We start from the raw sequence: 26,390 nt of genomic DNA, 5'->3' as shown, positions 1-26,390 counted from the left end.
TGTGACCCAGACCTCCCTCCCTCTTTGTGCCACCCTGGCTTTGGTTTCTGGTTTTAAAGGTTTTATTTATTTTTTTAAAGATTTTATTTATTTATTTGACAGAGAGAGAGGGAGCGAGCACAAACAGCGGGAGCAGCAGAGGGAGAGGGAGAAGCAGGCTCCACGCCGAGCAGGGAGCCCCATGCGGGGCTCAATCCCGGACCCTGGGATCATGAGCTGAGCCAAAGGCAGACGCTTAACCATCTGAGCCACCTAGGCACCCCTAAAGATTTTATTTTTAAGTAATCTCTACACCCAACGCAGGGCTGAAAGAGTTGCATGCTTTTTGGGGCGCCTGGGTGGCTCAGTCAATTAAGCATCTGCCTTCAGCTCGGGCCATGACCCTGGGATTGAGCCCCACATCAGGCTCCCTGCTCAGCAGGGGGTCTGCTTGTCCCTCCCCGCTGCCCCTGCTTGTTTTCTCTTTCTCTCCCTTCGTGTCAAATATATAAATAAATCTTAAAAAAAAAAAAAAAAGAGTTGCATGTTCTACCAACTGAGCCAGCCAGGTGCCCACCACCCTGTTTTTCATTTTTATGAACATGAACACTCTCTGGCATGTTCCACCAGCTAGATACAGTGACAGGGAATGTGTCCCCTTGGTCATGGGCTGAGACAGGAAGCCCGTGGGCGCTCCAGCTGCTGCATGTGGGGCACACCTAGCCATAACTCTGGCCCCTTGGTCCCAGGGTCTGGGAGCTGAGCTGCCTGCCTAACAGGGACGCGGGTTCTGGGCTGGCCCCAAGGAGCATCAGGAGAGGCGGATGGCAGAGCAGGAGTGGAGTCCCAGAAAGGTGAACGGAGCTAGGTGGGTGTTGGTGGGCCAGTGGGACCCTGGTGCAAAAGTTCTCCTTGCTGTACTGTTTATCACAATGAAGCACACCCAACCTTCTGGAATGGGGAAGACATTATTATCAGTCTGCAGCTGAACAATAACAGTTTTGAAGGCTAGTCAACAGCAGTAGAAACTTTTACAAGGGACGGTGGTTATCTGACATAAACTGCAGACACCACAGTTCCAGTCGAGTGGGGGTAAGAGAACGTGCATGAATGTGCAGGTACACGTCAGGAGCGCCGCAAGATGACCTCAGGGTCAGGGATGATGCTGCCCCGCCAGGGGTCTGGCCTCATCTAGAAGGGATTTAGCCCAACAAGTTGATCTCACAAGGTACCCTGTGGTTTCCCTGCAGGAGCTGGAGCTGGCAGGATGGGTGTTGGGACATGCTGATTTCTCTTCAAGACAGGTAAGTGACCTGGGCTTGGCCTGGGGATGTCTCCCTCTTCGCATAGGACAGAAGAGTGTCCTGGTGGGCCTGGCAGGTGTGGCTGACAGAGGGGTGGCCCGGGGTGGTGTATACTTCTGGTCAGCCTCACTCTGGGGATGAGCCTTAGTGGGGCTGACACGAGGACATTGGCTGGATCTGATCTTTACCTATCTTGACTTGGATGCTTCCCATGCAGTGTCTGGTATCAGCTTAGCGTACCCAGCTTGGCTCTTAGCTCAGGTGGTCCCTGCTGCCCAGGGGAGACTAGAGCTACCAGCTGGGGACACACTGTCATGTGCTGGCCCATGGCCTTGGGTGTTACCGGTGTTTGTAGGTTGACTTGCTAGTCGCTCCTCCAGTGAGATTAAGGCATGGTGCCTGGGAAGTATGGCAGGACTGGGAAGCGGTGTGGTCCCTGTGTCCCCCAGCTCCCTCTGAATGGTGGGAAAGTATGTGCTGCTAGCACCCTGGCCTGTGAGAGTTTGTTGTGGTGGCTGTATTTACAGAGTGGTGATGGCTAATGAGAGTGCCTCTGATCATTCTTGTTCCTCCAGTATGGGTGCCCAGTCCCCAACCCAGCCGTCTGCTCCCGCCCTACCGGGTGCTGTCTCCTTGGGAGGCTTGGCCAACCCAGGCCTGTGGATTCTCACTGGCACTGAGTAACCAGTGTGGACGGCCTGGCCCAGCCAGTGCTGTGCTGTGTGGTGAGAAGACAGTGGTCACAGACCTAGGGGACCCCAGGCCTCCAGACACCTCAGTGTTCTGTGCCAAGGACTGTAGGACAGGGAGGGACAGGGCCAGGCAAGGTCAGGCCACGAAGCTCAGTGGAAGGCTGTTGGGCCGCAGGTGGGCCTCTGGATTGGGATGAAGAGGCTCAGGCTGCATCCAGGGCTCAGAACGTGGCATTGTTTGTCGTACGGGTGACATGGTATCTGGGGGCGAGGTTGGCAGGGTGCTGATACCTGGGGGCTGTGGGTGCCCTTCGCTGCAGCCATGTCAGCACTGATACCACCTCCTGGGAACCTCCCCCCACCGGCCTGGCCTTGCCCCATGGCACCTCGTCATCAGCCTTTGCACAGCTGCGCTGAGCATGGCTGCGCTTCTGTGACCACTGGACCCATGCTGGGTTTTTTTGGGTTTTGATGTGTTTCTCAGTCATTGATGGGAATCTTTATTTTAAAGTATGAATTCTTCCCTCATCTGTGTGCCTGTGGCAAGTTCTTTCTCAGTCTTTCAATTTTTGTTGATGATGGTTTTTCATGTTCAGAAATTTTTCATATTTTGTGAAATTCAATGAACGTTTCCTTTTTTAGTTATTCCATTGTCCTTCCTGAGCACCTAGTCAGGTAAAGGCACCCCTATTTTTTTCCTGAGGTATTTCTAGTGTAGTGTTTTACATTCAGGATTTCATCTGCCTAGAATTTATTTTGACACAAATGTAAGTTGAGAATTTAACTTTGTTTTTCACTTTTATCTGAACCGTTTTTTTTTAAAGATTTTATTTATTCATTCATTTGAAAGAGAGCACGAGGGGGGCAGAGGGGCAGAGGGAGAGGGAGAAGCAGACTCCCCGCTGAGCAGGGACCCAATGAGGGGCTTGATCCTAGGACCCTGGGATCATGACCTGAGCCAAAAGTAGACGCTTAGCCAACTGAGCCACCCAGGCGCCCCTGAACCATTTCCTGACTAACATTTTCTGTCACCAGAAGTTGGAAGCGTCCTGTAATGTGTCCTCGGGTTTATGGTATCTGCGGCAAGCGTCCAGCCCCTAGCCAGTGCCTGCTGCCTGATTAAAAAGATCAGGTTGGAGCTTCCCCTTAGTCAGTCTTTGTTCTCAGAAGTCATGGTTATTCTGCACGTTTACCCTACATGTACTTGTTGGAAGAACTCTGTTGGGTCCCTCTCCCTGGGACTTCTGTGGGATTCACCTTGGACTTCACTCTTTGCAGCCAAATCAGCCCTCCCTGTGTGGGTCTGTGGCATGTCCTACCCTGGCCTCCCCATGTCTCAGGGCTCTCACAAGAGAGCCTGTCCCCGCTCTGAGCACCCTTGTTTACTGAAAAGAGGTCCCTGCACGGTAAAGCCCCTCAGAAGCAGGGCACCTGCTGGTGTGGCTGGAGAGCCTGGTGCAGGATGGCTGTTCTCTCTCCTGCGCCACTCTCAGCCAGGCATCCAGGGACCTTTGTGATCAGACTCCTGGGTCACTTCCAGGTGGGCAGGTCCCCGGGGGGAACGCCAAGCACTTTCCCACCCCCACAGCCCATGCTTCTCAGGCGAGGCAGAGGAAGAACATTCTACACAAAGGACTTGGGTTCAGACCCTGGCTCTGCTCACTCCGTAGGCCTTGTGAGGGGCTTGGCACAGGTGGTGCCCGGCTGCGGTTCCGGCGTGAGCGCCGCACCAGCTTCCGGCTGTGCCGCCCTTGTTCAGGCTGATTCAGGGCTGCTGCTGTGGCTGGTGCAGCAGGGCCAACCTAGTGAGGCCTACGTCGCCCAGGTCCCCAGGCCCCCAGGTGAGATGGTGCTGTGCTGGCCTCTGCAGGCTCTCCTGGGCAGTCTCTGCAAGCCCATGGTAGCATTTACCCCAGCCCTGCATTTACCTGGACCCCCAGCCCCCAGCTTTTCTCGCCCACAGGAAGGCTGCCCACTGTCAGGTGGGGAGATGGAAATACCCCACCCCCATAGCACATCTTGCCAGGTTGACTTTGCAGCTGATGAGTTTGGTATTTCGAATATGCCTTTAGTTAAACTTTTTCTTTTCAAAATATTTTCACTCTCCGTGAAATTCTAATTAGGCCATTCATTCGTCTGAATGTACTTGCTGCTCTCTGCATTTTGCAAGATAATGAGGCTGTGAGATGCTGCCATCCCCATGCTCTCAGGGCCTTCACTTTCTGCCCTGGAGGGAGATGCTGGCAACCCTACGGGCCATCCCTGCCTGTGGGATCTGGGCCACAGTGCCTAGCGAGTGGGGAGCACCGAGTATACAGATGGGGAAAGTGAGGCCTGGGCCACTGAGGATGGTGTAGGTGAAGGGGTCTCAGCCCCAGCAAGGCCCCCCCTTCACAAAACAGCATCTCCCTTCACCTCGTGTCACCCCAGCTCAAGATCAAGGCCAAGTGAGGTGCCTTCTAGATCCTGCTCCCCTGGGTGTGCCTGAGGGGTTGAGAGCAAAGGAGAGGCCACGAGACTGACCCATAGATGCCAAATGACCATGGCACCAAAGCCCCCCATTTTGTTTTTTAAAGATTTTATTTATTTATTTATTTATTTATTTATTTATTTATTTATTTATTTATTGGAGGTGGGGGGAGAGAGAGAGTGTGTGTGTGCACTTGCAAGCGGGGGGAGGGGGCAGAAGGAGAGGGAAAGAGAATCTCAAGCACACTCTGAGATACCAGAGCCCTGGGTGGGCAGGCTTGATCTCATGACCCTGAGATCATGACTTGAGCTGAAATCAGAGTCAGATGCTTAACCAACTGAGCCACCCCGGCATCGCTCCACCTCCATTTTGCTTTTTTGCTTTTTTTTTTTTTTTTTTAGATTTTATTTATTTGACAGAGAGTGAGCAAGAAAGCTCAACCAGGGGGAGCAGCAGAGGGAGAGGAAGAAGCAGGCTCCCCGTGAGCAGGGAGCCGAATGCAGGGCTCAGTCCCAGGACCCTGAGATCATGACCTGAGCAGAAGGCAGATGCCTAATGGACTGAGCCACCCAGGCACCCCTCCATTTTGCTTTTAAAAAGAAATCATAAATACCTGCTTGTTTATAGAAAATATAGAAGATACAGAAAAGAAGGAAAATGAAATCATACCTGTTGCACCTGTACAGCCCCGCACCTTCTGTCCTCCCATGGGTTCCTGGGAGGTGATTTCCACATGTGCATGTTTAAGGGGGCTGGAGGTTGTAATTCCCATCCCACATCTCACCAGCATCTCCCGTGTTGGTGTTGGGATGCTTGGCCAGCGCAGAAGGGTGGGCACCCTATTTTCAGGTAGTACTTGTGGTTGGCTGTGCTGGTCCTGCCTCCCCTGGGCAGACACACCCATGTCAGGCCCCCTCTGTCCCTGGGGCCTGTGCGCCCCTCAGCTAAGAGCTCAGGAGAACATCCCATCGTGGATTCAAGCTGTTTGCAGTTCTCTACCATCAAGGCTGTTGCAGTGAATAACTTTTGCCCAGAGCTGTTTTTCTACATTTAAACAACCTGGGCTTGACCTTGAGGTTCAGGTCAAGTGAACCTTGCTGGTGTGTATGTACGTACATGCACGCTCATGCTGGGGACAGAGCCTTGGTAGGAGCCATCGGGTGCCAGTGAGGCCTGAGAGAGTGGCCTTAGGGTAGGCCCCATGACAGCCCCTCTCCCAAGAGATAGCTAGGCCCACTGTCTTCAGATAGCCCACCCAGGGACCTGCATAGGAGTCAGACCCACAGGGAAGGCAGTCTAGGAAGGAAGACCTCCAGTGAGGACCCCACCTCACCTCCTATCCCCTCAAGTGTGAAATGGGAACCCGGGTGTCCCAGCAGGCGTTTGTGAGGTGACACCAGTCCTGGTGCTGTGCTGAGGAATGCGGGTGGTCAGGAGGCTAGGCTGAGGCTGGTCCCCGGCTCTGTGGGCATTGCACACAGTGGGTGCTAGGGCCTCCCCTCGCCCCTTGGCCTCTGCTCCCACCAGGCCATCTCACGCATACTTCCTCACACCCAGGCTGATACCCGGGGGGTTTGGAGGCCTGGCAGTGCCAGCACTCCCACAGATGATTACCTCCAAGGTGAGTCACTCGGACCCTCGGGGAGGGCACACTGATGGCTCTGGAGTAAGAGTAAAAGCTGCAGTGAGGGGTCTCGTCTGCACACAGTTGGAGGCCCAGGTCTCAAGGCACCTCAACACCCCCACCCTTGTCCAGAGGACCATGATGGGGGAAGGGCACTAGGGCTCTGAGGATGTCAGCTGTGCCCCTCACAGCATACCATGGGCTACCCAGTTCACTGACCATGGGTTAGGGTGGGGTCCAGAAGACCTGACAGGGCTGAGAGGGAAACAAGGGCAGGAAGGGGAGGGGTGCAGGAGAGAGGAAGGGCAGGGATGTAGGAGTATAGGAGACAGGGCAGGTAGGAATGCACGGGGAGGTGGGGGTGCAAGGAGGCAGAGGTATAGGGGAAAGTGGGGCTTTAGGGAAGGTGGGGGTTCAGGGGAAGGGAGAGGCAAGGCTTTCAGGAGAGAGAAGTCTATGGGAGAGGGTGGGGAATAGGAGAAGTGAAGGTACCAGAGAGATATGGGAGTACAGAGTGGAGGAGCCAGGCATGCAGGGGGAGGCAGCGATGTAGGGATGTAGGGGGAGGTAAGGGCAGGTGTGCAGGGGGAGGCTGGGATGCTGAGGTCAGGAGGGAGGGCAGCAGGTGGTTGAAGGGCCCATTTAGGCCCTGAGATAATATGTTCTAAGTACCCTAGCCACATGCTGAGCCTTCTGAGGAGAACTGAAGCTGGGAAAGGGGCTTTCCCGAACACACCATGAGAGGGCAGGTGTGGGCTCTGGCATTCCTGACCCTCCCACCCCCCTCATCAGTGGACACAAACTACCAGCCTCACCTGTCACCTCCTGCCCAGGGTGAGCGGCAGGCTTATTGCCACCCAGGGGGGCAGGTGACCTGTCCAGGGCCCCAGAGGGTACAGGGCCATAGCTAGGACCACAGCCAGGGCAGGGACTTGTGTGGGACCAAACCATCTTCTCTCTTGGGCCTCCCAGCATGGGGGTGGGGAATTACGATGGGGAAACTGAGGCTTAGCAAGCGGAGCTGGGCCCTGCTCCCAGGCGTGCCCCCAGGCAAGCACATCTTCCCTTTCCGCTTGACTTGGTGACAGTTCTCTGGCATTTGCCTGTCTGTAGGGAGCTACTGGTTATGATGAGTCTACTTCAGTATTTGTATTTGAAGAAAGAATTCCAGATGTTTCTTTGCCAAACCTTTGAAACAGGGCATTGGTTAATTTTTAATTAAGCCTTTATGCTTGTGAACTTTTGTCTTTATAAAAGGGCCAGGACATCTGGAGGTGTAGCATGGGTGAGGGTGGGGGTGGGCGATGCCCCAGGGCGTGGTGCAGGGAAGGAAGCCATCTGTGACTATGACAGGGACAGCAGCCTGTGCGCCGTGGGAACCCTGGGCCCTGGCACGTCCCCTTGCTTCTGGTGACTCTGTCCCCCTGCTCTGACTCCACTGCTCAGAGCATCCCCACAGTTGATGGGCAGGAGGACTGAACCTCAGACAAGACCTCAGGTCCGAGAACAGCAGGCTTGGGCAGGGGGAGAGGACGGGATGGGAGTGGAGGAGTGTTTGCTCTCCCCTTCCCTGAAGCTGGTGGGGGGCCACTTTAGCTAGGGCAGGGGAAGATCTTGAGCTGGGCCTGGTTCTCTTGCTCACTCCTTCAGCAAATATTTATCTGGTTTCTCCCCCCACCATGGGATCCCCCATGGCCTTCAGGATACAAGCCATATCTGGTCCCTGTGATGCCAGCGGCCCCTCTCCTTGCTGCACCCATCTCCAGACTCAGCAGGCTGTGCCTGGATGAGGGTCTCTGTGGACCCACTCCCTGCATCGTTTTAGATGCAGAGATGCCCTCAGCAAGGCGGCATTCTCCTGAGCCTTCAGGAGCCCAAGGCAGTCCTTCTTCTGACATTTCTCCAGTTTCTTGCAAAAATCGGCCTCACTATAGAACACATGCTCGGGTTCCTCAGTGCAGCCCAGGCCCGGGAGCCGCAGTACTCTGTTGGTCTAGATACTCTTTTCTAGATATTCATCCTTGCTTCCTTCTTACAACAGAAATAAATTGAGTAACTGCCGCGTGCCAGATGCTGTGCTGGCTGCCACTCAGCTCCAGCCTGTAATCCCTCAGAGGTCAAGGTGGTCGCTTTCCCCAGCACCCCCCTCACCTTTGGTACCATATGTGGCAGCAGAGGAGGGTTTAGATTTGTTGTGTCGTTTGGTCCATGCAGAGGCCTAAGAGCAGGTGACTAAACTTCATAGTGTGATCCCGGGCTCACAGGTTAATTTTCTTTATCTTCTTTAAGTCCTGTCCTCTCCGAACTATATCTATGAGAAATTTCTATTTCTGACATGTGAAAGGTAGTCCGAAATGCGTCGGTCATTTCAATGGGAACCTTGGGTTGGGGACTTAGATTCCTATGTGCTATTTTAGGTTTGTCCTAGTTTATTCATATTCATTCTTTTTTTTTTTTTTTAAGTATTCTGGAATCATTTATGTTTTGATTCTGTTAGAGATTGTCTTGGTATTACTTCTGGGAGAGGTTTAGAAATAGAAAACAGGGAGCTTGTTGCAAGGGTGTTTTAGAGTTTTTCATTCAGCTCTGATGCACTCATATTCATAGTCATTCTTTTTTGTTTAATAATAAAAGTGTTTTAAAGCTATGAATTTGCCTCTGAGTATAGCTTTGGCTATTTCCCCCCAGTTTATTGAGATATAATTGACATGTAACATTGTGTGAGTTTACAGTGGACAGTGTAATGATTTGGTACACATATGTATTACAAAATGTTTACCATAGTAAGATTAGTTAGCATATCCTTCATCTCACGTAAATTACCATTGTTTTGTTGTTATGGTGAGAACATTAAACATAGCAACTTCTTTCATAGCAACTTCTAAGTATACAATACAGTATTATTAATTGTAGTCACCATGCTGTACATTAGATCCCTGGAACTTATCTTATAACTGAAAGATTATCCCCTTTGACCTGTATCTCCCCATTTCCCCTACCCTTGTTCCCTGACAAGCACCATTCTACAACCCATATATTTTTACGTATGATGTTTGATTTTTCAGTGTTTCTAAATAGTCAACTTTGTGTGCTTAAATTTTTATCTTTTATCTATTTTATTTAAAAGAGTGTTTTGCATATTCTAAGAACCACAAGATGGCTCTTTTTAGATTTCTATATTTATTTGGTAAAATACACAGAATTTACCATTTTAACCATTCTTCAACGTCTGGTTCAGTATTATTAGGTATAAGCACATTGTTGTGCAACCAATCTCCAGAACTTTTTCGTCTCGCAAAATTGACACTCCATATCCATTAATGAACATTAATGGACCCATTACCCCCTCTCCCCAGCCCGACTCCTAAAAGTGGAATAATACAGTGTTTGTCTTTTTATGATTGGATTATTTCACTTAGCGTGATTTCTCAAGATTCATCATGTGGCATGTGTCAAAATTTCCTTCCTTTTAAAGGTGGAATAATCTTCCATTGATAATGTCCCATGATCCATACGTGTGTATCACATTTTGTTTATCCATTCATCTGTTGGTAGGCGCTTGAGTTGCTTCACCTTTTGGCTATTGTGAATAAGGCTGTTATGAGCACAAGTGTAAAATACCTCTTCAACACTGTGCTTTCAGTTCTTTTGGATATATACCCGGAGGTGGAATTGCTTGATCATGTGGTAATTCTATTTTTAGTTTTTTGAGGAACCACCATATTGATTTTCTTAGTGGCTATGCCATTTTACATCCCACTAACTGTGCCCAAGAGCACCAATTTCTCCACATCCTTACCAAAACCTGTTATTTTGTGTTTTTGAGAGTAGCCACCTAATGGGTATAAGGTGACATTTCACTGTGCTTTTGATTTGCATTTCCCTAACGTTAGTAATATTGGGCATCTTTTCATAGACTTCTTGGCCATTTATGTATCTTCTTTGAAGAAATGTCGGTCAAATCTTTTCCCCATTTTGTAACTGGGTTGTTTGTTTTTTGTTGTTGTTGAGTTGTAGGAGTTCTTTATGTATTCTGGATATTAATCCCTTATCAGATATGATTTTAAAATCTTTCTGCCATTCTCTATATTGCCTTTTTACTCTGTTGATTGTGTCATTTGAACAGAAGTTTTTAATTCTGATATAGTTTATCTATTTTTACTTTTGTTGCCTATGCTTTTGGCATCATATCTAAGAAATCATTGCCAAATCCAACATCATAAACTTTTCCCCTATGTTTTCTTCTATGAGTTTTGTAGTTTCAGGTCTTATGTTTAGATCTTTGATGCATTTTTAGTTAATTTTTGCATATGTTATAAAATGTTGTAACTGTATCCTTTCCCATGTGGATATCCAGTTTTCCTAGCACCATTTGTTGAAAAGACAGTTCTTTCCCCCATTGAATGGTCTTGGCAACCTTGTAAAAAATAGTTGATCATATCTATATGAGGATTTATTTCTATTCTGTTCCATTGGTCTATATGTCTGCCTTTATGCCATGACCATGCAGTTTTCATTACCAAAGCTTTGTAATAAATTTTGGGATCAGGAATTGTGAGATCTCTAACTTTGTTCTTTTTTATGATTGTTTTAGCTGTTCAGGATCCTTTGAGATTCCATATGGATTTTAGGATGGAGTTTTCTATTTCTATAAAAAAATGCCATTGGGATTTTGATAGGAACTGAATTAAATTGGTAGATCACTTCGGGTAATATTGACATCTTAACAATAGCAAGTCTTCCATTCCATAAGCATGAAATGTCTTTCCATTTGTGTAGGAAGGTCATCTTTAATTTCTTTCAGCAAGGTTTTGTAGTTTTCAGTGTGCAAGTCAAGAAAGACTTGACTTCTATTTTTAGCATAGCCACTAAGAAAATCAATAAGGTGAAGAAACACCTTAGTTAAGTTTCTCTCTAAGTTCTTTGTTCTTCTCGATGCTATTATAACTGAAGTTATTTTCTTAATTTCCTTTTCAGATTATCCATTGTGAGTGATTTCTGTTTATCGATTTTGTACCCTACAACATTGCTGGTTTATTAGTTCTGAGGGCGTGTATGTAGGTGTGTGTGTAATCTTTAGGGTTTTCTACATTTAAGATCATATTATCTGCAAACGGAATTTCATGTCTTCCTTTCCTGTTTGGATACATTTTTTTTCTCTCTCTTGCCTTATTGACCTAAGATTTCTAATAGAAGAGGACTTGAACAGAAATGGCAAAAGCAGCATCCCTGCCTTATTCTTGATCTTAGGAGAAAAGCTTTAATTCTTTCATTACTGCGTATGATGTGAGCTGTGGTGTATGTGCAAAGTGGTGTGTAGCATGTGTAGTATGGTGTCCTTTTATGTATGGCCCTTATCATGTCCAGGTGTTTCTTTCTATTCCTAGTTTCGTGTTTATATCATAAAAGAGTGTTGAATTTTGTCAAATGTATTTTATGCATCAATTGCAATGATCATTTTCCTCCATTATTTTGTTAATATACAGGCTATTATGCTGATTGGTTTTCATGTGTTGAGCCATCCTTGCATTCAGGAATAAATCCCATTGGTTATCGTGTATAATCCTTTGAATATACTGCTGAATTCAGTATGCTGGTGTTTTGTTGAAGATTTTTGCATCAGTTTTCACAAGAGCTATTGATCCATGGTTTTCTTTTATGGCTTTGGTATCAGGCTAATTCCAGCCTTGTAGAATGAGTTAGTAAATGTTCCTTTCTTGTCAATTTTTGGGGACAGTTTGAAGATTTATGTTAACTCCTCTTTGAGTATTTGTTAGAATTTGAGTATTATTAGAATTTGTTAGAATTCGCCAGTGAAGCCATCTTACTGGGAGGGCTTTGGTTACTGATTCCATCTCCCTGGTAGTTATAGGTCTGCTCAGGTTTTGTTTCTTCTTGGGTCACTTTTGGTAGATTGTGTGTTTTTAGGAATTTGTTCAACTAGGTTATGCAGTTTGTTGGTGTATAACTGTTCATAGTATTCTCTTACAATCTTTTTATTTTAAAATATTATACAGAGAAGAGACATACTGAACACAAGAGAGTGGGGTGTTTTTGTTTGTTTTACGTTTTTCAAGTTTATTTTTAAGCAACTGAATTTGTAAAATTAAGGTAACTAAAAATGTTCCTTTTTCTTCATTCTTTCTCAGTTTCGCGAGTATAATTGAAGATTTACAACCTACTTGGTGTGCACATCGTGGTGATTGGATATACAAATATATTATGAAAGGGTTCCTACCATCTAGCTAATGAACACATCTGTGATATCATGTCTTTTGTGAGCGTGTGTGTGTACGTGAGCCTGTGTGTGTAGTGTTTGGGTTTGTTGTTGTTGTTATTTTTGACTTGGTTGGACTTTGTTTTGCATTTCATGGATTCATACCTAATCTCTTACACTCATCAGTCCACAGATCCACAGATATCCCGAAACAGTAAAAATACTCGCCACAGGCAGCTTGCAAAGGATGGCTAGGGACAGCTGAAGTCATCTTAAGGCAGACAGCGTAGCAGGGTCTTGCTGGAAAACACATTTCAACCTCTCAGCAGCCCTTGTTCCCCGAGGCATGTGGTCTGGAGCTTTTGCCTAGGGTGGGGTGACAGACACCCAGTTGAAATACCCAGTTAGCCTGGACTTTTCTGGGCAGCCCAGGGCTCCCGGCAAGCCGTGTTTGCGCCCTCCCAGGGAAAGACCCATCATTGAATGGCAAATCATGACTGAAAATCCAGGAGTTTCACCATGAAGTTTCCTTAAGGAATTTCAGAGCTGGCGTCACTGTTTTAGAGATCTTGAGTTAAGGAGGCCAGGCGTCTTGTTGAACGAAGCTGTCAGCTATTCACAAGAGATGGTGAGTGGGCAGCAGGATGTGCAGCTGACATCTGTGGATGGACCGCGTCCAGCCCCTCCGGGATGCGGACAGCCTGGCGGAGGACGCGAGCCCCTACTTCAGCGCGCCTGGGAACGTTCGCTGGGCCGCAGGTCAGGCCAGGCGTGCCTCCTTCCCGCACCGCAGAGCCCACGTGGGACGTTTAGGAAAGGGGGGGAGGCCTCAGCCTACCGGGAGTGAATCGTAAGATGCCGGGAAGAGACACGTGCACACTTTTCTGAGCTGGCGCTCTGGACGGCAAGCTTTGATTCCGACCTGTACGCTGACGAGCCCGCGAGGGGCCTTCTCTCTTGAGGGTGCTTTCTGACTGTTTTGTGGGTGCCGCTCCGCTCTATCTCCCTCAGGGAATTTTTGTTTTGTGGAAGTTTCATCCTGGGATCTATTTTCCACATCTCTTGCCTTCTGTCTTTGAGCAACTTCTTGTCATTTTCTGCTGCTTTGGAAGGACTGGCCTGAGTGCGGATTGCTGCGGCGTCCTGTCTGCCGCTTGCTCGCCGCCTCTGTCCTGGCTTTCCTTAAATCTGCATGGGTGGGGGGGTGCCTGGGTGGCTCAGTCGTTAAGTGGCCCCCTTCGGCTCAGGTCATGATCCCAGGGTTCTGGGATCGAGCCCTGCATCAGGCTCCCAGCTCAGCGGGAAGCCTGCTTCGCCCTCTCCCACTCCCCCTGCTTGTGTTCCCTATCTTGCTGTGTCTCTCTGTCAAATAAATAAAATCTTAAAAAAAAAAAAATCTCCATGGGGGCCTCGTCGTTTATGATCACTCCTTCCCGTGATGGTCTGTCCCCAGTTCATCAGTTCAACACTGTCTTCCACCCTTTGAGGATACATGTCAGCTCTTCCCTAGTACTTGTGCTAATAAGTGGGCTAAATAGAATTCAGTGAAAAGCAAGTGTCTCAGGTCCTCCAAGGGCAGTAGGATTCGCTCCCAGGGTGCTGGTGTTCTGTGGGCAGTTCTCTGCTGGCTGGGTGCTTCTGTCCAGGGTCCATGGCCCAGCCACCCTCACCTGTCACAGAGAGACTTTGGTGTGGACCAGAGGCTGGAGCCACTTGCAGACTGTGGTGTCACGGACAGGCCTGGCCTCAAGTCTTGAAGAGGGGCAGCCTTGCAGGTGTTCAGGACAATAACGGGGTGTAGGATGCTGACCCTTACCAGGAGCCACAGTGGCTAAGGAGTGCTCATCCTACCTTCCCCTCCCGCAGCAAGGAGCTGCAGGACTTTCAGGCCATCCGCCGCCCATTTTCCAGTGGGTCAGGCGTGGTCCCACAGGGCAGCAGTGGTGAGCTTAGCAGCAGCCACACAGTGTGGATGTGTGTGGGTGTGCCTGTGGGTGCATGGTGCATCCCTGTGGGTGTGTGCGCGTGTTTGTAGGGATGGCTGCCCCAGGTGCCTGCAGGTGAGTTTCAGGAGGTCCCCAAACTGTATGCACGCCTTCTGCAGTGTTCCTACATCCTTTTGGCAGGGAAAGGACACACAGACAAGTCCCGCTCCCAGCAGGCTCTCATGGTATGTGTGGGTGGTGGTGGGGGGAGCCAGAGGGGACACTGCAAGGCCTAAAGTCTGTGCTGGGTGGGGGTGGGGTGGAGCCCCCTGCCCTTTCCCACTGCGTTATTTGCATATAAAAGGGGGGAGTCTGTTACTGGCTGGAGGTTGGTGATGTCTGGACCTGTTGCCATGGGCACTCCCGAGGTTTAGGAGCAGCTGAGCTGGCTCCCCGCCTGGAGGGGGGGTTAGGAGCAGCAAGGCTGGTGTCCAGCTAAGCTTCTGGGAGGGAAGGGATGTTCCTGGGGGCCCAGAAGAAGCCTAAGGTGGCCATGGTCACCTGCTTGTTGGCCCTGGGCAAGAGCAGACTAGAGGGGACCTGGCCCTTGGATGCTGCGGGACAGGAGCGAGGCTGGAAGGGCCTGGAACCTCCCTCTCCAGGGCATACTCTGCTCTCTCGCCCACACTCACCTCTGACCCATCCAGAACCGGATGGCCACAGCCACCCTGCCTCTGCCCATGGCAGCTGAAGGGCCTTCCTGCCACCTGTGGTGCTTGTTGGCCCTGTCCCAGGCGCTGGGCTGTGGGTGCTGTGCTGGCAAAGCCTGGCGGAGTCTCCCTGCTTGAGTACCCAGTGTTGTTCTTGATGAGGGAGGGTATGAGTGGCCAACTTCCATACACATGTCACTCTTCCCGGGAACCTCCTTCTGGAGGCTGAAGACAATCCTCTTGAGCCCCAGGCCCCATGTCCCTGGATGGCAAAAACCTGGGCTGGGCTTTGTTGGGAGCCCCCTTGGCTATAGCCCCCCCCCCCGCCCCGCCCCCGGGGCTGTGGAGAAAACTGACCTGGTATTGCTGATGACGGTCCAGTGCAAGCACACTGGTGCTGCAAGCAGCTAGCAGGAATGTGACAGGAAAAGCGGGCGGGGGTGGGGTGGGGGTGGGGTGGTGGTGAGGTGAGGGTGTTGAGGGTGCTTGTTGACTCAGAGGGGCACTGCCGTGTCAGGTTGGCCCCTTGGCAGCCTCCCCGGGACCTGCGTAGATCTGCCCACAAAGGGACTGATCTCTCCTGGGGCCAGCTCTGCCTCGTGCTGCTGCCCCAGGGGCCATGACCCCCCACCCCAGTGGCTTAGTTAGCAAAGCTGCAGTGGGTCAGGCTGAGGTTGCTTGGGGAGGGCTGCCCGGGCAGGGCGCCCAGCATGTAGGGGCACTGCCAAGTGCCTGGTCAGCAGCCGTCAGGGCGGCAGGGACCCACAAGCTGGGATGGGGAAGGGTTCCTGGGCTGGGGCCATCTCCAGGGCTGGGAGCCCAGTAGGGTGAGCTAGGGCCCTGACAGGGCAGCCTTGCTGGGGCGGGGAGAGGAGTGCTCTGTGCTGGGTTCTATCACCAGGCCCGCATTGCCCTCAGGGTCTCATCACCCCTAGCTTGGAGCCAGCTACACCGCAGGGGTTTCTCTTGTCCAAGGCTGTCTTGAGGTTGTGGCTGCAGCAGGCCCACCCCAGGCCACACAGCTGGGCCAGCTGCATTCTCCCTGGAGAGGCAGGCAAAGACAGGGACGCCCTGTCTCTCAGGGGAAGGCAGGTGAAAGAAGCAAGGGACGGAGAGCTGGGGTAGGCCTGGATGCCATGGGCAGCCCTCTCAGCAGACCTGGTGCCAGACTTGCTGTCGCCTGACCTGTCTGCCCCCCAAGCACTTCCTGTGCCCAGTTCCCATTGGGTCCTGAGCCTAGTGGCTCAGTTCCCATCAGGTGGGAGTTTTCCCCACTGTCAGTGCCTTTTCTTCTTATCTAGGCAGAGCATGTTCCTTGTCAAAATGATGGGAAAGATGTGGAAAATCCCCCAGACTCTAGCAGACAGCTGTGGGGCTCATCCCAGGCACCCTTCTGTGGGCAGCTGGGGCAGGTGGCACTGAGGGGGGGGATTGGGCCCCGCTGCTAATCACCAGGCTCTGCCACCCTAGCTTCCTTGGCTCTGCAGCCCAAGAGGGGGGTGGCTGGGCTCAGGGGCCCTGCCTCACCCCCCAGAGGCTTATTGGCCACAAGCTCCTAGGGGCTGCACCTCCATTGCCCCTCAAAGGGGCTTTGTGCCACCACAAAGAGGCTCTGTCCCTCACAGAGAAGCCTGGGTGTTGCCATGGTGACAGAGGGGGCCAGGAAGAAGGGGGTCCACCGTCTTGGGGGGGAAAGGGCGTTCCTAGTGTACACAGGCCAGTAGCCAGTGCGGGTGACTGCTGCACCCGCCTTGCTGCAGCCCTTGGCCTGGCCAGACAGCTGCCCCAACTATGCTTTAGTGGGGCCATGAGGACATTTCATGGACACCTTGGCCCCTTGGTGGGAGCTGAGCTCCCAGGTTCTGGTGCCAGTCAGATCCATCTGCTTTTGGTCCCAGCCTGGCTTTGAGCCTTTGAGCCCCAGCCCCCTCCTCGGGAATGCCTTGGTCCCTGTGCCCACCGCAGAGTGTGGTAGGGTGGAGCTCTGAGCCTGGGCCCTCATAACTTCCCCACCATGCTGCTCTGCTGTCCTTGAGATGGAGTGGGGAATGGGGGGAGTGTGAGCCTCTGCTGGAAGGGTTGGGGGAGCCACTCAAGGTGTGTTGGTGGCATTGGTGTTGGAAGCAGCTGGGCAGAACCCCACACAATAGGATACCCTGGGGCTTGACCCCCCAGTTTCCCCTCTCATGGCTGAGGTGGAGTGGGTGGGCTGCTGGTTCAAGTAGAGAGGGCACTGTGACTGCCAGCCCCCACCCTCCCCATCTGGAGCTCTATGGCTCCCCAGCCCTGGGGCCTTGGGGTGCCCCTGGGCTGGCGGCTACAGGAACCACCAAGGAGGTGAATCCTTGCTGCCTATACCCCACACTTGGAGCCTGCAAGGTATGGCTCCAGGGCTGTGGCTCCAGCTGGAATCTGGGTCAGGTACAGGAGGGATAGCAAGGGGGCTGCCCTGAATCGGGGAGAGCCATCTGCCCCCATCCCATGAGTTCTGATAGAGGCTGTTCCCAGGGAACTAAGGAGACTTGGGGAGTGCCATAGTTGGCACAGGGAGCAAGTGTCTGTGACCTGTCCCAGTGGGAATCTCAGGTCACCCCTTTGGGTGCCTCTGGTGGTGGCTCCCTGTGGCTTAGGCCTCCCACCGAGGAGGGGCAACAGCTGGGATATTCACCTGTCTCTGCATGTCTGGCCTGCGCTTCCAGCTCCAGGCTCTCAGCTCCCAGACCTCAAGCACCCTGGGCCCCCACAAGTGTCCCTGCCTTGACTTGACCCTGAGCCTCCTACATCAGTACTGCCACAGCCCCTGGTCCTTCTGGACCACCTCCCCAGTGGCCCCCCTGTCCTGGGGCTAAGCAGTGCTGCCGTGGACCTGGCCTGCACTTGGCGTAGGGCACCCATTGGCACAGGGGAAGACTGTTCTCCCTGCACATGTGAGCCGTCTTCCATATGTTCATCAGATGTGTGCTGCTGGGTGTCCATGTGGACAACCTGGGGGCAGGTCACTAAGGGGCCGGGCCATCTGTCCCCCACCCCCACCCCCACCACAGGGTCTGGTCCCTTACAACAGGGATGCCTCCTCTGCTGGGGAAATCCAATTTCCAGGCTGAATCCAGTTACCATTCTGCCAGCTCCCTCAAAGTCCCTCTGCTCCTTCGGCCCGCAGGTGGCACTGCCTAGGCCCCTGGGGAGCTGAATTCCCAGGCTGCCTCCACTCGCCCACCTGCTCGGGCAGGCAGCTGCTTTTCTGTCTCTTCCTTACCTCTTTTTTTTTTTTTTTTAAAGATTTTATTTATTTATTTGAGAGAGAGAAAGAGACAGCGAGAGAGGGAACACAAGCAGGGGAAAGGGAGAGGGAGAAGCAGTCTTCCCGTTGAACAGGGAGCCCGATGCGGGGCTTGATCCTAGGCCCCTGGGATCATGACCTGAGCTGAAGGCAGACACTTAACCGCCTGAGCCACCAGGCGCCCCTCTTTTCTTACCTTCAATTGTAGCAGTAACTCGGTGCCTCCCTGACCACTGGCAACACTGGAGGGTGCAGCACCGTGCCACCCAGGGTGTCTCAGCGACCTGAGATGTGTCTCCTTGTAGTCTTTCCTCAGGGCTTGGGCACCCTGCTGGTTTCCATGCTCACTGCTTTGCCTCTTACGTCTCTGGCCACATCCGTTGTTTTTAGCCTTTACTCAACTGGAGTTGGGGTTCTGGTTTTTCCTTATTGATTTGCAAGAGTGCTTTATAGATGAAGGGTGTCACTTTACTACTGGATGTTACAAAGACCTGACCCCAATGTGTCCATTATCTTTTGGTTGTCTTTGTATCTTTTTCTCCCACTTTCTGTTATGGAAAATTGCAAATGCACAAAAGTAGAGGGACTAGTGTGATGCCCCCCCCCCCAATGTGCCTCTCACCAGCTTCTGCCGTGATGAAGGCAAGGTCTAGAAGTAAAGTCATTGCTTGTCTTTCATCTGAAACGCTCACTGCATATGTTACTGTAAATGGTATCGCTTTAAAAACCAAAACCAAAACACCATAACCACAGTCCGTGACGCTGTTTTGGGGGGATATATACAGAAATGCTTCGTTCTCACGAAGTTCGGCTGGTCTGTCTTTCCTTGGCACTTTGTCCCACTGCTTTGAGGTTAAGAATAGCCCCCTCCCGCCCAGACACCCCAGGCCCTACACTGACTTCCGAGCAACACTGTGGTCCTAGAGGGGATGGACAGACATGGACTCCGCCCTGTGTGAACTCCCCGGCCCAGGCCTCCTGCTCCAGCCTTGGCTCAGTGCCCATCCTTGTGGGCTGGCCAGAAGCTATCCCTGCAGCTGTGGGCACCATCTGACCACAGGAGGGGTGACAGGGTAAAGATGGGCCCCCCCGAGGCCTGGCCAGCAGTGTTGGGAGCAGGTCTCTGTGCTGGCAGTGTTGAGGGTGGGGGACACAATGCCTCCCAGGCAAAGTGGGCTTTGGAACCACCAGGCCAGGGTTCTGCTTCTGCTCACACCATTTCCTTATCTAGATGGGTGGGGGTGGGGGGTGGGAGGGGCACAATGAGGTTCAACCAGTGGCCAGTCCTCTCTCTCCCCTCTTGGAGGACAGCTGGCAGTGTGCCGACGGATGGCCAGCAAGGAGTCGGGACTGGAGCCCAGGCCTCCTGCCTGCCTCCCCCTGCCGGCCTGACCCTTAGGAAATTCCTCTAATTCCTCAACCCAGATTGGACTCAGGCCCCATAATTTGATTTTCTGGAGCAGGGTTTGGCTGGACTCCTTGTGAGGAAGAATGTCTGGGTCAGCAGGAAGACGTCAAATGTGGGTTTAGGTTTCGGGGGAAGGATCGGCGTCTCCCCCTAGCTCCTCTGATGGTGCCTTTGCTTTCCTGACGGACCAAGTGTTAGCCACAGTTGTGCCCCAGAGTGCTCAGGGTCCACGCTCCCCCTGCCCAGCAGCATTTCAGAGCCCTGTTCTTATCTACCCACCCCCCCATTCATCCACCCATCTGATTCTCCACCCACCTCTCCACCCCCCACCGTCCTCTCGTACCTCCTCACCCTCCTATCCACACACCCATTCACTCATTCATCCATTTCCCCTTCCATCCAGGCTCCTGTCCGTCCCTCCCTTCATCCACTCAGCAGTCTATCCACCTGGTGTCACTCGTGGGATGTCCAGGCAAAGATAGGTTTACCCCAGGTTCACTACCTTCATTCCTTCCTGGGACCAGTGAGGCTGCTGGCTCTGCACTGCATGTTCATCCGTAGGTGGTCGGGCATGGTGAGAAGCAGCCTCCACCAGGGACTGCAAAGCCAGCAGCTGGGGTCTGGCTGAGGGTTGTGAGGGGTCTGCCTGATGGCAGTGTGGGGCCCTTGCCAGGTGAATGGAAGCTGTGATGACACTGGCCAGAGAGGAGAGCAAGGGTCAGCTGAGACCCCCACAAGCATGGCACTTCCGTGCCGGCCTCAGGCCCTCCCCAGGATTGGGCCCCTCCCTGATGCCCCTCTGGGGATGATGTCTTTAAAGTCTCATGGTCGATCTTAAAAATTCATGTACAGGGATGCCTGGGTGGCTCAATCCATTAAGCATCTGCCTTTGGCTCAGATTGGGATCGAGTCCCATGCCCATCCATCAGTCCGTCAGTTGGGCTCCCTGCTCAACAGGGAGTCTGCTTCTCCCTCTCCCTCTGCCCCTCTCCCCCTGCTTGTGTGCGCTCTGTCTCTGAAATAAATAAATAAAATCTTTAAAAAAAATCATGTAAAATTTACTTTCCATATCATCACGTATTTATTGTTTTAACATAAAAATAGTGTTTTGAGTTACCATCAGAAAAGCTGCCTTCTGGATTGCTGGCCTGGCTCACCTGTACCCACCCGTGCTCCCATGCACAGGCCCTACACCTCGGACCCAAGAAGGCCACCATGTCAGGGAAGTAGGCTTAGGTCTTCCCTGCTTCCTAGATACCCCCAGGCAGCAGCCTGCCTCTTGCGTACCCCAGGGCTGCCCTGAAAGCCATCGAGGTGAGGAGGCTGTGGACTACAGGCCCAGCATCCCCACCCACAGGCAGATGGAGGGGTGCACCCTCGGGCTGGGGCAGAGAGCATGCCTCTTTGTGGATGGCTACAGGGTATTCTTCCTCCAAGCTGGCTGGCATTTGGGGGTGTCTCCTGGGAGACACACAGTCATTTAGCTCTGGCTGAGAGAACTGGGAAATGGGAAGGTCATTGTAGGGTTTGGCTACCTTCTAGCCATAGCCTTAGATTTCTGGGCCCCTGGCTGACCCCCAGCCAGGGGGAGGAGGCCCCGTCTGTGGGGGGTTCCTTGGATCCCAGAGCTGGAACACCCTGGAGGACCCAGGGCAGGGAAGCTGGAGGCTGGGGCTGCCCTCTCCCCTACTGTCCCCAGGGTCTGCAGCCCCGGCCTGGTCTGAAGGGGAGCCTGAGATCAGTCAGGAACCCTTGTCTTAGCATATGGAAGGAGGAAAGTCATGTCGTAGGCATGAGGCCCACAGATGTCCTACCACCACCTCCCAGGCCCTCAAGACCCATGCTGCAACCAAGGGCTTGAGTGACCTGGCTCCACCCCCTGCCCTACCCTGTGCTGCCCTCCAGGGAGGAAGACTCCACCATGCCTACCTGGGGCCACCAGCTTCAGTCCATGCAAGCACAAGACCTACTCTACTGTCTAGGTGGCACCGAGTATGGGGCTGCGTGCATCGGGGGCCTGTACCCAGGGACAAACATGCCATGCTGTTTGTCCCTTATTCCCTGCTGGCCAAAGAGCCCAGTCTCTATCTCACTTTCCTCATCCCCACCCAAGCTCCTCCCCTCCCCCCATGATGGCCACCACCTCTCCCAGCCCAACATGCTGACTTCGCTGCCCCTCTGCTGGGTCACACTGACAGTTTTATTTGTGTGACGGGTGCTGGGAAAATGAAGCTTAGCTTCTGGGACCTATGCTGGCCTCTTGTTTCACTAGGCCTTGGTTTCCCCAGCTTCACAGTGGGCTGGGCTCTATGGTGTCTTCATCTCTATGTACACACATGCCCCCAACCCTGTCCCTGGCTCAGCTGGTACCAGTGGCCCAGTGAGCAGCAGAGCTGGTCCTCCAAGGGTGCTGCCCGCTGCACTGTGTCTCTAAGCTCAGGCCCTGTGTCGTGCAGGGGCCCCCGGGGCCAGCAGAGTCAGCCTCAGCTGGCTGGCGTGGGCTGGGCCGGGAGGAGGCCCCGAGCAGTACTGGGCATCGCACCACACCCCAGTGCCCAGCGGTGTGGCCACATGGCCTGCACCCCGCCTACTGGGCTGCTGCTGTACGCAGCTCTGTGCTCCATGTACCCCCCCCCGCCCCCCGCTTCTTTTTGCTCGTGAAGAACAACTATGCCAGGCAGCCAGGGAGCAAGCAGTGAGGAGAGTGCTGGTTTGTGGTTCCAGCTGCTGAGTCCCTGCTGCTCCTACCTACCACCCTGGGGCCTTCAGGGGCAGCACTGGGCAGGGACCCAGCCAGGCCTGACCCTGCCCATAGACTGGGCCTCAGACGCCTGGGACCCTGCCCTCCACCTTCCCTCCAAGTCAGGCGTGAGGTGCATGGGCCACTTCTGAGTGCAGAATCTCAACCAGGCTGTCCTTGATTTTTATTCTGTCATGTGGGTAGGTAGCACCCTTGTTCCCAGCCAGTGTGGCTGTGAGTAGAGGCCTAACTGCTGATCTGCAGGCCAGTGGTATCCCCTCACCTGCCTAGGCATCCCGCTCACCTGGCGGCTGTGGCGTGGCTTCTCTCTCCCTGCCCGCTGGTGCACCAGCTCTGCCACACCAGCTGTGTGGCTATGGCTGGGTTCCCTACATTCTCTGGGCCGGAGCACTGCCTCCGGGAGTTGGCCCTGTGCTGGCCCCATGAGGTTGGGATGAACTGGCATGCGCTCTGGGCAGCAGAGGGCCTGGGAGGTCTGAGAGGTGGTCATACCAGCTCTTCCTACCCTTCCCTTCCCAGAGGGCTCTGGAACGCCCACGGTCAGTGGTTCTGCTGTACCTGGCAGGAAGCAGGGGCTCCCAGCTCAGAGCCCCACACTCCACAGGGAGGGAGCTGGCTGCTTCCGGCCAGCCTCGGATTAATGGCTTTTAATTTAGAATTTAATCAATGCAGCTTCTCTCTGGACAGCTGGATGCTCTGGTCTGGGAGTGAGTCGTATGATCTGTGAGTGGGGTGGGTATGGGGCCTGTGATGGCCTCTCTGGGCCTCTGTCCCGGCCCCACCCTGACCTTGCTCTGCTTTGCCTGCAGCCTGCTGGCATCCTGGTCATGGAGGACTGCAACGTGCACTCAGCTGCCAGCATCCTGGCCTCGGTGAAAGAGCAGGAGGCCCGCTTTGAGCGACTGACGCGAGCTCTGGAGCAGGAGCGGCGCCATGTTGCCCTGCAGCTGGAGCGTGCCCAGCAGCCTGGCATGGGCAGTGGTGGTGTTGGCGGTGGGCAGTCCCTGCCAATGGCCTGGCAACAGCTGGTCCTGCAGGTAACACCCCAGTGACTCCGGAAGGGTGAAAATGGCCAAGTAGGGAAACAGTCAAGGGGCCTTGGTGGACCATAAGCCAGTATTGAACGGCTTATTGCAAGCTACCCTGGCACCTCTGAGGAGGGGAGAAAAGCGGGATCCCAAGGCGGCTGAAGTCTCATTTGGGTGTATAGGACACCATGTGATGAATGGGCAGGACACAGCCCAACCCTCAGAATGGCACCCTCCACTCAAGTGAGTCCTCAGAGCCCAGGTAGCTGGGCAAGGTCTATTCTGGTCAGCTCAGCAGTCATCCTGGTGACATGGAGGGTTTTGCCAGCCCTGGAGTCTGCTCGCCATGGTATCCTCCTTCCTTGCATGCATCAGTGAGTCAGCCCTAGGGGAAGGCTTGAGCAAGGCCCTGGGCTCTGCCTACGGCTCAGACAGTGACCTAGAGCCTCAGTTTCTCCACCGGCCAATGCCCTTAAACTGGGCTCAGGCCCCTGTTCATCCCTAAGAGGCGTGAAGCCCTGTCTGCTCTGTGGCTAGGCCCTGAGCACTCTAAAGTCAGGAGTAAATGGCCTGGATCCCTCCCTCCAGCCACTGTACCCCAGTGCGTGACCTGTGGATTGAGCACCTGGTTTATGGGGTGGTAGGGGCAGAACAAGAAACCGTGGAAGGCCTGGAGTTTGGTGTGATTTTTCGGTTCATATTACTGACTGAGGCACAAGGCAGGGGATAGGCAGGGCAGAGCTGTCCCAGGAGCCAGGAGAAGGAGGGCCCTGGGTGGGAGTCCACCCTACAGACCTCCCACTGTTGCCCCTGCTCAAGACCAGACCCAGAGGCCTAGGGGACCGTGGCCTACTGAGTCCCCAGTGTTTGTCACAGAGTGACCCTAGAGGGCCCTCCCAGGGGTGTTCTGTTTCTCTGGCTCAGCTCCCTGAGCAGGGGTACCACCATTGCCCTCCTAAACCTGGCAGCCAGACCTCCTTGCAGTATGTCCCCCAGCACAACCTCTCATCACTGGGCCCCGACTTCAGGGAACGAGACAGGCTGTTGGCAGCTTGGGGCAGCCTGCACCTCTGTGGCTGGAGAGAAAGGGAGCAAGGTATTGGTCTCGGTTGAGACTGACCCAGTTGGGCTAGCTTTGCCTAGCCAGGGCATGTAGGGCTCAGAAGCAGTGGCCCACATCAGGTCGGGGGACTTGGCGAGTGACCTTTACCCCCAGAGCCTTGATGGTCTCATCTGCCAGTGGGCAATGCACACACACAACCCAGCGTGGTATACAGTCGAAGTCAAAGACATGTCTCCAGAGGGCCCAGACACCATTGGGAAGCTGTCTTTCCAAGCCTTTGGTGCTAAGGTGGGCCAAGGAGCTAGTCCACAGGAAGCCAGGACTGAGGCAGGGTGGGTCTAGGTGCAAGAGCCACCCCCACCACCACCTGGATCTCAGGCACCCAGAGGGTGAGGCCTGCACCCTCAGATGTGGTGGGGAGTGGAACAGCTCAGCTGGGCCACATGGGGACAGTGGCAGTCACTGACCTCAAGGACATCCTTCAGGCGCCAGGCCCTCTTTCTAGCCCTCCCAGGCCGGAAAGGGCTTTAGCCTCCAGCCCAGAGGGCACTGCTGAGGGTCAGTGCCCCCACAGAAAGATGTTCCCATAGCCTGGAGCTGCCCCAGCCTCCTGGGGGCTGTGGACTAAAGACCTCAGGCTATAACCTCTCCCCGCCCACTGTCCTCTTGGCCTGCCCTTGGTTTTCTGTCTCTTGGGAGATGGTTTTCTCAGGGTGAGATCGGAGAGAGCATGTGTTCCCAGGGCTGTGGCTAGACTGGCAGGGCTGATGGGACATTGGGGGAGGCGGGGCCACATCCGCTGGCCAGGCCTGGCAGCCCTGATGCCAAAACTCCTTCCCAGATTTGTCTCAGCAGGAGATGCCTAGTGACCTACCTGCTGAGCCCCAGGGCTGCCTGGAGCTGGTCCTCAAGGTCAGAGCTGGGGTCTGTGAAACTCAGGGCCAGTGGCAAGGCAGGTCGCTGGGGCTAAGGGGTTGAGAGGCCAGGGGCTACTACTGTGCTCCCCAGGCTGCACCACTGTCCCGGCCACCTGCCTTTAATCCTCCAGCAGGAAGAGCTCCCCGCTCCAGACCCCTGGCTGGAGCAGGGCCAGCTGTCAAGCCCTGTGTGTGTGTTTGTGTGTGTGGTCGGGGGGCACGGGGGGGCCTTTAGGGACCTGGCCAGCCCTGAGCTAGGCCAAGGTGGGTATGTGGCTGGGGCACTAGCAGCTGGTGAAGTTTGGGAGAAGGTAGAAGCAGCTGAAATGTAAGTTTCCTCAGGGCAGTAGTCCAGTCTTCCTGCTGCTCCTGTTCCAGGTGGCTCCCTGTGGGGCTGCCACGAATGGAAGATACAGGGGGCCAGTGGTCAGGGCAACTCACCCCTATGTAGGTGGGGAAACGGAGGCTCCGAGGGCATGCAGTGGACACCCAGAGTGCTTGAGCATGCTGGCTGCATGGCCTATGTACATGGCATGTCCAGGAAGAAGGGTAGCCCCTGGGGGTGGCTGGATTTTCCGAGTGGGGTCTGGGGCAAAGCAGGAGGGCAGGCAGGAAACCCAGGCCCTGCCCTCCTTGCTTGCCAAGACCCATGGAACTTCCTTACACTGGCCCTTGCCCTTGTCCTTATTCATCTCGAGCCTAGTTTCCTTATTCGTGATACAAGAGGCATTGGCTCGCCTTTGTGGGGTATGACCCAAGAGGGGCCCAGCCCAGCCCTTCTGGGTCTGTGTTTTCATCCAGCACAGCCAGACTCTCCAGGGTGTGGCTGTACCTTCCTGTCATGCCTGGTTTGGAGAAGTCCTGATTAACCAGCCACTGTGATACCACTCCCCGGCCCCCGGCCCCAACCACTTCCCAGTGCATCAAAAGCATGGAGAGAGCGTCTGAGGCCCTCTTGGCCTTGGGAGCTTTCACCCAGTGTCACCCAACTGCTGAGCCTCCCCACACATAC

At 53.7% G+C, this 26,390-nt stretch overlaps 1 protein-coding gene across 1 annotated transcript in view; it reads left to right on the top strand.

The window, feature by feature from the left end:
* The window catches only part of ARVCF (ARVCF delta catenin family member), a 49,234-nt gene that overhangs the window by 4,628 nt on the left and 18,216 nt on the right, over nucleotides 1-26,390 (top strand). Inside the window, 2 exon segments of the mRNA XM_044379542.3 lie at nucleotides 1,230-1,283; nucleotides 23,180-23,407. Of these exon segments, the coding sequence (XP_044235477.1) occupies nucleotides 23,198-23,407 (210 nt within the window). The 5' untranslated portion in view covers nucleotides 1,230-1,283; nucleotides 23,180-23,197.

This window comes from Ursus arctos, unplaced genomic scaffold, assembly GCF_023065955.2.
Source record: "Ursus arctos isolate Adak ecotype North America unplaced genomic scaffold, UrsArc2.0 scaffold_34, whole genome shotgun sequence".
In the NCBI taxonomy this organism is placed as follows: Eukaryota; Metazoa; Chordata; class Mammalia; order Carnivora; family Ursidae; genus Ursus; species Ursus arctos.
Note: the sequence above shows the minus strand (reverse complement) of the source record. Positions and strands in the feature narration are given on the sequence as shown.